At 34.5% G+C, this 13,872-nt stretch overlaps 1 protein-coding gene and 1 long non-coding RNA gene across 17 annotated transcripts in view; one reads left to right on the top strand and one right to left on the bottom strand.

Moving 5' to 3' along the window:
- The window catches only part of LOC308189037, a 166,403-nt gene extending 156,677 nt beyond the window's left edge, over positions 1-9,726 (top strand). For 6 of the 12 annotated variants that reach the window (XR_013945959.1, XR_013945960.1, XR_013945961.1 and 3 more), the window contains 4 exons: positions 1,240-1,359; positions 2,245-2,384; positions 4,645-5,498; positions 8,148-9,726. This is a non-coding gene — a long non-coding RNA (uncharacterized lncRNA). Of the gene's footprint in view, positions 1-1,239; positions 1,360-2,244; positions 2,385-4,644; positions 7,594-8,147 lie in introns of those variants that run through there. The other 6 variants (XR_013945962.1, XR_013945963.1, XR_013945964.1 and 3 more) reach the window with 6 other exon arrangements.
- LOC308189035 (cadherin-10) overlaps positions 1-13,872 on the bottom strand; it is a 96,866-nt gene that overhangs the window by 19,121 nt on the left and 63,873 nt on the right. For all 5 annotated transcript variants that reach the window (XM_080578628.1, XM_080578626.1, XM_080578630.1 and 2 more), the window contains 3 exons: positions 8,215-8,334; positions 7,396-7,563; positions 2,135-2,322 (listed from right to left, as the gene is read on the bottom strand). In XM_080578628.1, the coding sequence (XP_080434754.1) occupies positions 2,135-2,322; positions 7,396-7,563; positions 8,215-8,334 (476 nt within the window). The remainder of the gene's footprint in view (positions 1-2,134; positions 2,323-7,395; positions 7,564-8,214; positions 8,335-13,872) is intronic.

Genomic DNA, 13,872 nt, shown 5'->3' on the forward strand with positions numbered 1-13,872 from the left:
TTTCTAACACAAAGAAGACATCTTTAATTCCGCCCAAATCTCAGGGAGATATCGAACTAGTCATTTTCATTCATCAAAATGAGTGGTAGAAGACTTATGCCTTTTTTTATTTTTCTCTGCTGCTTTTAAATACAAATTCTTGTTCATGCAAGATGCCAGAATGCCTGCCTAGAAGTTTAAATTGTCTGTTTAAGAGCAGAAGGATGCAGTCCAGACAATGAATTCTACTCTCACACTTGTTTTAAAAAGCAGTCAGAGCAGAAGGGAGAATATCTATGAATATAGCCAGGAATTGAAACACAGTAGTGCTATCTGAACTATCTGAAACTCTCTGAACAGTGTTGCTATATGAGACTATTGGTGTGTCTATGAAGTGCAGCATGCTGCTATTAAGGGATGCTATCTTCAAGCCTACAGGCAAAGAAGCCATGTTAGTCCTACTTTTTTCTAATTAGCAGGCTTAATTTGTTAGATGGTGCATCACACAGATATATCTACCGTGCTACTAGTACATTCAAATACAGTTTGGACATCTCTTCAGGCTACACCACAAAACATTGATATGAAATGTGTGGATTATAAGGGTATCCCAACACATTGCCAGTACTGAACAAAAGTGTTGCCCACAAATATGAGATTGTGGCAAAGCAACAATGAATTTAAGCATTATTTTATCTTTGGAAACATATGTAGAAAAGCTTGTAAGTTCTTTTGCAGATGGTGTTAAATTGAGACTTAGTAACTGAAGGGCTCAGTAAAAGAACACCAGTTACTTGTAGTTATTCACCATTGAAAACAGAAATCACAATCAAAGTGGCTAAATAATAAATAAATGATGAATAATTTCATAAAAGAACAAACTGAGCATGGTATCTTCTCCCTTGCTAGTCAATACTAGCTAGTCTGTGAGATCTGAATGATAAGCTACTTATTTATCAATGAGAAAGCATCCTGAAAATTTTAGAGTGTGTCAGGTTGCTAATAACAAAATGAGAGGATCTTGTTCATTATTACTTATTGGTGACACTTTTGGAGCTGCTGTCTTATAACATGAATTTTTTATGTTTGATCTAGTTATTAGACTGTTTTTTTTCAAGACTATATTGATTTAATATAATAGAAGTCTGCATGGAAAACCTCAAGCAAGCAAGAAGAGAATAGCTTGAGAGAAGCCTTTGCAAACTTCTATGAAAAGGAAGAATATCTGGCCCCTAACTTGGTGTTTCCATACCTTCCCAGATAAACTACAATGCTGACTATGAACAATGAAGAATATAGAGGTCAAAAAGGAACTCAATGTCATCTTGGCAGAATTTATCTTTACCTTGGTTGCCGTTATGAAGAGATGCAGAGAAGGAGGTAGTGGTATAGTAGTGTTTAATTTGTTATGCTATGCTTAGGGTGATTTATTAAAAAAGCTAATATAAGCAATAGTTTGTGTTAGAAATGCTCCCTAGACTCTTTAGAAATGCTCACAATCCCAAAGAAAAGGACTGGGGGACTTCTGGAAGGGAAAATGTTGAGGAGTAGGAGAATGGCATTTCAGACTTTGAGATCTTAAACCTTTGAAAGTGCTTTGAGATGAATAACAGGGCAGAACTAAAGCTACCTCTGAAACAAGAACATCATTATGCACTGCTTATGTCTGTACCAGCTGACCTGCTGGAAATATGAACAAAACAATATAGCTTGTGACAGCTTACATGAGTGTATTTGTGTTTTGTCGATCATTGGTCTCCTAATTTGACTCTGTGTGGATGAAAATCTAAATAAGGAATGCCCAAGTCTCTTTGTAATGAGTGAACTGTGCATTGTTTGCTGAAGAAAACAGGTTGCATGAATACTAATTAAATCTTTATTTGAAGTCACAGAGATACTAACATTGGGGATGGTCCATTTTTTGCACACTTTGTTAATGCGTTAAACCTACTCTGTGTCTTGGAGATATTGCTGCCACCTGTTATTTCTAGTTCATCTTGAAAGGAAATAGTATTGTTCAGTCACCAATGGGGGATGCTTGCAAGTGCTAAGCAGTTAGAATTGCCATCACATGATCCAAGCATGTTTTTACAATGAACATTTGTACCGTAACATTGACAGCAAAATCACTTAGTGAAATTTTTTGAATAGACACCTTTCGCACAGTTATGATGCCTTCCTGAGTGTCCTTCTGTGTCACAATTTCAAACATATCTGTCCCATCACCATCTATAATTCTGTACTCTACTTCTGCATTTTTTCCAGTGTCTGCATCAGTGGCTTTGACGCTGCCAATGGCTGTCCCAACTGGGGAGGACTCAGGAATGCGGAGGTGGATGGTACCTGTCAAAGAAACAAAGAGCCACTCAGGAGCCCCACAAGCCACTACACAAGCATTAAGTAATGTCTGTGTCACACAATAGCTGATTACATATTTTTGTGTATCTTTTATTCTAGAGATTTTTCCCTTTTAATACAGATGGGGTGGGCAAAGTATGAGGCAGAGAACTATGCATGAAAAAAAGTTTAGGTAGAAGAGTGAAAACAAAATTGTAGAAAAACAAAATTGTAGAAAAATGGGATTTAAAAGTGCTTCTATATTCCTATCCCAAAGAAGGATCAACTATATCTATCTGTACTTTTCGCTACATTCTCCATCCAACTATAAGAAGCAGATTGAAATTTCAGTCTTCAAAATTAAATAGTCAGATACAATATTAAATAAATAAAGGGAAAGGTTCTTGAAAATCCACAAGCAGAAACTGTGCCTACACGTGTTAAAGCAGTAATTCATGCTTGATTAAGACTCATGAACACTGCAATTTTGGTTTTGTCCTTCTTCTGGCTCAGTTGCATCTGTTTATTGTGGTTTCATAGCACAGATAAAAAACACAGGAGTAAAACTGTCCTCATTCAGAAATGCTGCAATGAATTAAAATAAATATCTTACTCTACATTTTAGTATTCTATGTCTTAGCCATCCTGTTAAACTGTAAATAAGGATTGAGATCTCTAATCCCATCCATCAGAACGTAGGGTAGCAAAAGGTGTGTGACACATAATGCACTAAGAAGAATTCTCAAAAAAAGATTTTAAAATGAATACAGATACAGCTGCCATTCCAATGACAAATACTAAGTCATCTAAGCTCTACTGAAAAACATTTTATTTTCTGCCCTTATTTAAGTGTTTCTAGATTAGTTGTTTTACTTAAACACTTCATGAGCTAAGTAAAGTGAGTTAGAAAGATAACTCAGTTAACAGTAATACAAAAGTGGAAGTGATAAAGGCCAGTACCATCAACAGGAAAAAGGAATAGGCTACCCAAAAGGCAGAACATACATACCTAGTTACAGATAAGAAGTACAGAAAAGTTCATAAAGGAAGTTAATAGTTTTGTGTGATCAGAAAGAATCATGGGGAGAGAGTAGTAGCAACATGACCTTATCATATATTCAGGAAAACACTGGTGGGGATTATCAGTGTCTTTTAACAGAGTATGTTGTCAGGCAACTAGAGAATGACAGAGGGATTGTTTTTGGTTTTAAGGAGACACAGTGAAAAAAAAACCAATGCCCCATTATTCACTAGGAAGTTTAAAAGTTTCTCTCATTCTGTGGAACTATTTTTCTGTGCCATTATTTTGTAGTTTGCAAACCTAAAAAAAAAAGGCAAAAACTTAAAAAAAAAACACATATAGCTTATTTATTAAATCTCGAAGGGAAAAGAGTAAAGTTGAATTTCGTACAATAGTATTTCATCAGTTTTTCATATAAAACTGATATACAGCAGCAGAATTAATACTTTATGACCATATACACTCCATATTCTATTTATAATGAATTTATTTTCATGCAGTTACATTTTGGTGTTTCAATCAAGTGATTTATCTTGCATTTGCTCTGACATTTTTCATTACCTTTCTATAAAACCTAAATCTGTGTACTTTGCTACATTAGTATATAATCTCTCTGTAATCTGTTAATGTTAAAAAAAGAAGAAAAAGTAGCCTCTGCTCCCATTTAGTATTTTTCAGTACTATGTGAGACTATGCTGAAATACTACTTTTTTTTTTTCAATTAATATTTATACATTATAATTAGTTTTATGGTGTGTCAACTATTCTCTGATTATTTTATTTTATTTTATTTTATTTTATTTTATTTTATTTTATTTATTTTATTTATTTTTTTTTGGGATGCGTCAACTATTCTCTGATTATTTTATTTTATTTTATTTTATTTTGTTTATTTATTTATTTTTTTTTTTGGGGTGCTTTAAACCACAACCCCAAGCTGTGCCTTGTGGACACTGCTTTGATTCCCACTGCAATACCCAACTCATTTATTTATCTAGAAAGTGCTAAGAATTCATAACCTCAAGTACTAATAAGGCAGTGGAAATAAAGAATAAAAATAACCAGAAATCTATCATCTGAAAGACTATTTTAATTTTATGGTTAATTTATCCATTAACAGAAATCTCTACCATGGTATGTGATACTCCCTTTTATTATTTTTGTCACTGAAGACTATAAATCATTTGACTACGTACAGGATGCAGTGCAAGTTAAGGCACCAGATCAGAATGTAAACTACAAAAATTGGAATTATTCTTGCAAAACTCCTCTGTAAATCCTTTTTCTGTCATTGCTTTTTCCCCAAGGAGAGTCATTTACTGTTTGCATTTACTTCAGTGAGTGATGAAGAAAAGTGGACGTTAGGTGGAAGATTTAGTCTACAAACCTGTGTCACTCAGTCATAAAGAATGAAAGAGCAACTTTATTCACATTTACCCTTCTTCCCAATTGCTCTGGAATTGTATAAAGGTAAATATTTTTATAGAGCAATATAGGCTCTATACAGGAGCCTCTCTTACAGGAGACATGGGCTGCCATGAGTTTCAGCTATAGTCAGGCTCCGAAGTCCATAAACCACTTTGAAAAATAAGAGTCAGACTCCAAAAATGAGCTGACTTATCCTAAAATAATTAACTCAAGGAATTACATAGCTCTATTTGTAAAATACACAATGAAAATACTGATCTACAAAATCAAGAAAACAAAAATATAATTCTAATACAGTACTTACCAAACAATTTTATTCTCAAAATCTCTTCCATCTGAACCCATGATATTGTTTATATTTTATTTTAAATATTTTATTTTATTTTATTTTATTTTATTTTATTTTATTTTATTTTATTTTATTTTATTTTATTTTAATTTAATTTTATTTTATTTTACTTTTATTTTCTCTTCTTTTCTTTTCCATTTAGGATATGTCAGTGCAATGTCCTTAATTCTGAAAATTCCTGAAAGTATGACAACTGAAACAGATGCAAAGTCTAAGGTCTTTGATGGTCTTTGTGTACAGAACCTTCATAAAATGTTAAATTTCATTATGTTTCCTCAGAGGAACAGTTACTGATATATATATATATGGTTTTCAGGTGATCTTGAAGAGAAGAAAAATATCCTGAAGAGACCCTGCTCTCTCTAAATCACAGAGGAAACGATGGTATGGTGTTCGTTTTTGTTTTGTTTTTTGTTTGTTTAGGAACACAAAACAAAAAGTGGAATTCTTCACAATACTACTATGAATTTCTTTGTAAGAGAAATTTAATCTGTCCTTTGATTAATATATAGCTGTAGTATGCTACTCAGTCCTGTGAAAATCTAAGGAAACTTTTAATATTTTTCATGGTAACTCATAAATCTGATATGAATATGGTCATCTCATGAGCCCAACACAAATCCGTTATCAATAGGACAGAATAACTTAATAAGTACCAATTCCAGTAGTTTCCTAAAACTCTATATGAAAATCAGGAATCATTATAATGCCTCTTAGCATTTTTAGATTAAAGATTTTTTAAAAGTCAACAGCTTTTTTTTTTTTTTAATTTCAAACAACCTGTAAAATTACATTGAGCTTTATAAATGTTTTAGATTTCATTTCTAGTGAAACATACATTTGTATGTAGCATGACTATCAGTGGAGAGTAGAGAGAAAAACAAATAAAACAAAACAACATAAAAATGCCAACTATGAGAGTAAGACAGAATTTCTTCAAAGCAAAGGTCCTATCTGATTTACACTGACAACAGAAAAATGCACAGATATTTCTGGAACAGCAGATCGCCATCTCAATCCAACGAATATGATGTTGGACTGCCATGTAAATCGTATAAAAACAGTCTAGAAAGTTGAAAAAGTTGAATAAGCCATTCTAGTTATTAATTTTACACGGTGTTTAAGAAACAAGAAAAAAAAAAGAAATGAAAAGAAGAGCATAACAATGCATAGTTTATATGCTGTCCTAAGTATAACTGTTAAAATTAGCTTTTCCATAAAGCTTTGAACATGCAACATCTTTGAAAAGTCTTCCTAAATTGCTCTAGAGAGCAGTAAAACAGCATTCCTCACCTACACAGCACTGGAATTACCATAATCCTACATATATAAATGTAAACTAAAAATGTAATAAATCAAAACAATGTGAAATTACAAAGGGACTTAAAATGACAACAATAAATTCTGTCCAGAATAGGGCCTGTGGGGAAATGCTCAAACTGTAAATACTCAATTGCTCATGATTTTTCTGTTTTGAGTATATGAAATCACATGCTGATAAACATCTTAGCTAAATGCATATATATTAACAACAAAATTACATTGAACAAAATTATGTACTCCATTTGTGATATAAAGAACATGCTTAAATCAGAATCATTTGAAACTGGTTCTGTTATTATGAGCCTGAAGGCTGATCATCAGTAACTACTGGATTTAGTGGAGTTGTACTCCAGTTTAGTGGATTCAGAAGAAAACCTGTAGTTTTGTTTACCTTTGGTAAACATAAGCAATCAAAAAAAAAAAGTTAAATGCCATTTACTTCACTTTGGGAAATCTTCTATCTATCAGATTTTGTAGCAGTAACTGGAAAAATACAAATCTGCTTGTTTTCCTTCAAGTAATTTGTTTTCCAAGTTCTTCATGATTAAATGTTTAAGCAGATAAAACAGTTCAAACATTTCTGCATACCTACAATTACTACATGTTTTATTTTCCAATGGGGGAGTGTCTAGGAATTTAGCAATAGGTAAGGGGAAAGAAATACATTGCTCTAATGCTCTTATTATTTCACCTCCAACTGCCTCCCATAGTACTGGAAGGTATCCCAGGTCTTCTGTAGTTACAGTTGATCATGTAACTGTTTTCCTAACAAACAAATACTGTAACATTTAATATTCTGCTTTAATAATAGTGAATAAATCAGTACATAAGCCTTTTTTTGTTGCTGTTCATGTGTGCCCTGTAATCTAGATTTACTCTAAATTAAACCAGATGGTGACTGCTAAACTCTTTAGTTTGAAGCTCTTAGAGTGCAGGACAACTATTAAATGCAGCTTACTCTGGGGGAATCGAGGTGGATTGTCGTTGACATCAGTCAAAGTGATGTTCACAGTGGTGGTCCCTGATAATCCACCCATCTGGCCTCCCATGTCCTTTGCCTGGATAACAACTTGGTACTGCTCCCTGTTCTCTCTGTTCATGTTTGGCAAAGCAGTCCTGATGATGCCTTAAATAAAGAACAAACAAAAATTGTTAATCGTGCCGTTATTTTTGATGTGCAGCTATCCGCTACATCTTTTATTTATTTATTTATTTATTTTTGGTATTAGTCTGTGAAATGTATTCCTAAAGTATTCATTTCATGCTTTAAAGTACAAAAATTTGTTCATGAGCTTTATAAATAGTCTTCAGAATAGGCTATCTGTTTGTTATAAAAAAATCTTAGTTCTTCATCACAGCTCCCTTTCCAGTTTACATTTCATGCTAAAAATGATTCAAGATATTTATGCAAGGCAAGGTTTGTGGGTGGAAAGAACACCTTTTATTAGTCTAAGTAGAACCACTAAGAATAAAAGAACAACATTTTCTAGGACACAAACCTTTCATCTTGCCTTTATCAAAAATATTCTTACTTAGAACTTTACACCGTCTTAGCTATTTCAATTGTACCACTGCAACAATACTTTTACTTCATAGTGTTAGCTGTAATGACTCATAGTTTTTATTTTTATTTAGTATAAGAACTATAAATTATGAGGGAAAAAGCAAGAAATATTATTTCATTTCAGTTAGCTTTTAATTTTTTTTTAGGTGATCTGAGATTTTTAAAACAAAAGAACAAGTTTACGGTAAATGGAAATAATGACAATTTCCTGACCTGTTTCTGGTTCCACGGAGAAATATGGCTGCCCCTGAAGTATGCTGTAAATGACTCTGGCACTGTTTCCATAGGAAGGGTCATCGGCATCAGTAGCTGTGACTTGCACCACAGAAGTACCTGAAGCATCCAAAGTCAATTTAGTTTCAGATAGTACTAAATGGAGGTCCAACAACATTAATTTCTGATTGAGCAGAACCCAAAGAAAGTTTCAGCTAACGTTGATTGGATTTTTCAAGCATGTTTATTATCTTATGGTGAACTTTAGGTACTCACTTTCCTGTTTCAGGGTCTCATTCTACACAAATTGAGCCTAAACTTCCATAATTCCACAATGATTAAGGCCTAATCAGTAAAGGTAAACAACAGCAGTGGTTGAGCTGAATTTTATCCCTACCTTGCTATCATGCATTCATACTTATGTACTCACTTCTTTTCAGAGGACTGACTTGCTTTTATTGCAGTACATCTCTGCTTTTAATTACCCACAACAGTTTTTGTTCTGTTTTGTCATGTTTTCATACAATGATGCCAATGTGATATAAAAAAATCTCAGAATTGGAGAAATATGTATTACAAGGATGGACCATTCAGTGGAAAAGGAATTGGCTCAAAGGTTGCACTCAGAGAGTTGTGGTCAATGGATCCATGTCCAGGTGGAGGCCACTGATGAGTGGTGTCCCTCAGGGGTCTGTTTTGGGACTGGTGCTGTTTAATATCTTTATCAGTGACATAGACAGTGGGATTTAGCGCACCCTCAGCAAGTTTGCTGACAACACCAAGCTGAGACGTGCAGTCAATACAACAGAAGGAAGGGATGCCATCCAAAGGGACCTGGACAAGCTTAAGAATTGGGTCCACGTGAACCTAATGAGGTTCAGTAAGTCTAAGTGCAGGGTGCTGCACCTTGGTCAGCGCAATCCCAGCCATGAGGACAGACTGGAAAAAGAACTCATTGAGAGCAGCCCTGCAGAGAAGGACTTGGGGGTTCTGATGGATGAAAAGCTTGACATAAGCCAGCAATGTGAGCTTGCAGCCCAGAAGGCCCAGAAGCTGTGGATGCCCCATCCCTGGAGGTGTTCAGGACCAGGTTGGATGAGGCCCTGGACATCCTGATCTAGTGGGTGGAATCCCTGCCCATGGCAGGGGGGTTAGAACTAGATGATCTTTAAGCTCCCTTCCAACCCAAGCTGTTCTATGATCCTATGATTCTATGACACCTATTGTAACCGCACATGTATTAATGAGAAAAGATTACGTTGCAAACATGAAAGGTGATATTTTGGAGCTATTATTGCAACTTCGTTATTTTTTGTTCTGATTTTTATATTTCATTTATATGGTCAAATATATAGATAGTTATATACACAGTTATTAATAGGAAGTAAATTGTATCATATTTTTATTTCATTTTTATTTAAAAAAACAAACATAATCTACTTCAATGTATCATTTGGAAGAAAACTGAAGAGCATGTTTAGCAACTTTAAAATAAATAAATGGAATAAAATTTCCTTTTGTGATGTAATAATGTCTCTAATAGTTTCCCCTCAATTATGAATGTCAAAATGCATATACAATATATTACTTCACGCTATTTTAACACACATACATGAAGCAAGAAACAAATCATATCAGTTGTCCTGTTCTCTAGATTACTCTCTAGAGTAATCACATGTACACACCCACATACACACCCAATAAAATATATCAGACACTGCTTCCAAAAAGAGATTATATCCAGTTCCCATCACAGTCTGTGGGAATAAACTTGGAGTCCCTAATTCAAATCACTGTCACACAGTGATTTACTCCATAGGCTGTGCTCAGGGTAATGTATCACCCCGAAGTAGAAAGGATAAACTATGCTTTTACTGTTGCTTCAGCTCTTTGGCTTTTGCTGGCCAGCCACCAGGCAGGTAGTGGCAGGAAAACAGCAAGGGCACAGCTGCATTTCTGCCTGCCATTCAGGGTACAGAAGTCACCACTTTGGTCATAGCCCTTATTCACAGAGGCAGAGAGACATGCTTTCTATGTATCCACAGAGGGATCAGTGATTCCTACATGAAACCTGACAGAAACCATGCAAAGAAACAATCAGGAAGAGCGTATTAGACTGGGAGCCCTTCCAGCAAACAGTATGACCAGTGCCACGCATCATTTATTCTGGGCTGCGGTCACATCACTGTGTGTCCTCTTTGCTCAGTCTACCAATAGGCTGGTCACTCCAGACAATCGACATGCAGAGATCAGTTTGAAATTACCAACCATGTTGATTCTGCTTTACCTGCACATGTCTCTGTTTTGACACAAACTATTTTCTGCAGCACTCATATTTGAAAATACACTGTAAATGAATAGTGCAATGCTACTTAGCTTCTTCCCAGTATCCTTCCATTTTTTGCAACTGTTTATTTCTGACCTGCAGCCCATCTTAATGTATTTCAAGAACATTACCCTGTATCAAGCTTTTTGTTTCAAATTTTTGTAGCCCTGTCCTCTTTACAGGAAAAATACCAAGTGTATTTCTGATGTCTGAGTAAAGCTTCTTTGCTTCCTCTTTGTTTATTAAATAAATTTAACTAATAAAAATAAATAAAAGCATACCAGGTCTTCAGGACTTGTGTATCTTTCAGTTTTATACTACTTTTTATATTATAAAGTATTTTTAGTTTTTAAATCATTTCAAGCTAAGTTATCCTAAATGAAAGCCACATCTGTAACAAGTCCACTATTTACACTACTATAAGACTTTGTCTCTTCTCACCCCTCCAGTCAGAAAAAAACAAAAACAAACAAAACAAAACAAACAAACAAAAAACCACAAAAAAACACACAACTCCTCATATTTGTACTTCCTTTTCCAATTGTGGAATAGCCTCTTTATTACAGCTAAATAAAACTGAGAACTGCTGCTTGGTGGATAAGGGACAGAAGAAAGAAAGAATGAGTGGGATAGAGTTGTATGCTATTTGATATGTTGGGACATGCTAGAAGGATGGTTAAGTGACAGCATGAGGGTAGGACTGGGCTGGGAAAGTAAAGCTCTGGTAGGAAGCCACTGAGCATCTATTCAACAGTTAAAGGTGGAAGTTAAAGGCCTTTGGGAAAATGTGAGTGCCTTAAACTGAAGGCAGGCATTCACATATATATTTTTTTTTCATCTAGTTTCTGATAATTGCAGTTAAAAATAGTAATAATGATAAATGGAGGTCAGCAGATTTTCAGAAAGGCTTTATACTGAAGTAAAAATAGCATGTTTAACACAGCAAGCTACCATTTGAATCAAAATAAATTTCAAATCCTCTCTTCTCAGCTAGTATCAGCAAAAAATAACTGCAGGCTATGGAAGTGGACAATGCACATCAAGTAAAGCAGATTAGGAGTTCTGAAAGACAGAAAAAAAAAAAGAAAAAAGGAAAAAAAGAAAGAAAGAAAACCCTCAGCTGTGTCATTAAAGTTACATTGTGCACATCAGCTGTCAAACTATCAAAATTCTTGTTTTGCTTCAGTTCACTGAAGTCACTGAAGACCACTGATCCTCAATACTGCTAATATATTGCTTAAAGCAGTCTGAAACCTGGGGTGAACTAACTAGTACCCAAGGCACTGATTTTGACTGTTCATGTTGGGGTTTACAAACCACAGTGTGGGTGTGACTTAGTCCGCACTACTCAGTCCAGGCCTTGCTCTCTATCTTTTACATGGGCACAGGTTGCTTCTGATGAAGTCTTTGGCCTTCAGGATCTAAAGCCTAATCTGAAGTCTACAGGAGGGCATAAAGGACACAGTGACAATATACTGAAGAATGTGGCACCAGCTATGTATGGAATTAGTAATATCATGAAAAAGACTGTGAATTAACTTCCTCCTCATATACTTGCGAGTTTCATTATACAATAAACTAGAATCATATGGTGGTGAACTAGGCCTACAAATAAACAACATCCATTTGTCAGATTATTGTAGTTCTCAAAAGACATATTTGAACATAATTTTAATTATAACCTTTGAATTTCCCTAAGGTCTCATACTATAATAGTAATTAATGTACTTGGCTCTTTTTAATGTTTTCCTTGCAAACATCTTCAAACATCATACAAGTATTAATGCCTTTAACCTCACAGAGCATTTAAGATATAGAAGTAACAGAGAAGAATCACTGAAGATAATTAACTGGGGAAAAAACAAACAGAGTATCTGTTGTGGAGCTGAATTTGTAACCTATATTTCCTTACTCCCAAGTGAGTTATGTGATATTTAACTACAACAAGTGCCCTCCATAGTAAATTATACATTAAAATAACAAGTTGAATTAACAGGAATTTTCTGCTCTTTCTAGTAGAAAAGAGAGGAAATAATGAGATATGTTCTCCCCGGAAATAAACTATTTAATACAGCAGAATAACAGGAAAGAGCTCCATATTCAGAGAAATCTATGTAGAAAGCTCTTTAGTTACATGGTACTCCTGTAACTTAGAAGAAAATAAGCTGCGGAAAAGTATGTCAGTGGATGCTTCTAATTCTTTTAAGATGGTCCTTTTCAAGAAAAAAAAAAAATATATTATATATATATATTTCTCTTTATGAGGCACGATTTATATGCAAAGTGAAATCAAAGTGCATGTGTAAAATATATAAAAATGTAATATAATCATGTTTTTTCAAAATCTATCATGGTTGACATTATGAAAATAAAAATGAGATGCAAAAGGTTTACTGAGATAATTATGAAAAAAGTAAAGAAAATCTTTGTTAATAGGAAACAATAAAGAAGTGTAATAAAATAAATGCTATGGCAGAGGAAAGGATTAAGCACTGGGAATTTTTGGAACAGCACTAATGAGGGACTGAACAAAAAGCCTGGGGAGAAAGCCAAGCAATAGTAGCTCTAAATGCTGTCTGAAGAGAAAGACAACCACAGGTAGGGATGACAAGCTAACTGTGGGAAGCCCAACCTGTAGATCGCATGTAAACCCAGAGGGAGGTTACATTGAAGTGTACATTGATAATCCTAATTCAGAAGCAGAAAATACCAGCTAGGGAGCATGATGGCTAATAGTTGCTCAAAGTGCTTCTGAGACAATAATTCATAGGAAAAGTTACTTAGCACTGAAGATACAGGATGGAATAAGGATCAAGAATGATTAGAGAATATCTAGACTACAACAGATGAACAGAGAAGCATCACTAAATAACAGAAATGATGTGGTGATAGGGAAAAAAAAAAAAGCCTAAATAGCAGAAACTTCTGAAAGCTTGTCTAAAATATATCAACAAAAAAAAAAATCCAGAGGAAAAGCTCTAGAGATTAAAACAGACTCATCTACACAGTTCTGAAAAGAAGCCTTTAGATGAGCAAGAAAAGAGACAAGTAAATAATACAATGGGCAGAATAGAAGATTTTGGTCAAAGCCAGAATATTCTGGGTCATAAACTTTGAGATTAAGGAAAGAAAAAAAGTAAAAGAGGAGAAAATATTTGGAAATCTGTACAAAGACTTCAGGAGAGCAAGATGTCTTCCAGGCTATTGACCTAAATGTGAGATCCCGAAGTTGGCCCATTTATCTCTGCCTTTACTATGATTAATGAGCAGTAGAAGAAAGATGAACAAGACAAGAAAGAACTTATGGGCCTTTGTCAAGACATTGTAATTGA

Source organism: Anser brachyrhynchus, assembly GCF_964034855.1.
Source record: "Anser brachyrhynchus genome assembly, chromosome: 2".
In the NCBI taxonomy this organism is placed as follows: Eukaryota; Metazoa; Chordata; class Aves; order Anseriformes; family Anatidae; genus Anser; species Anser brachyrhynchus.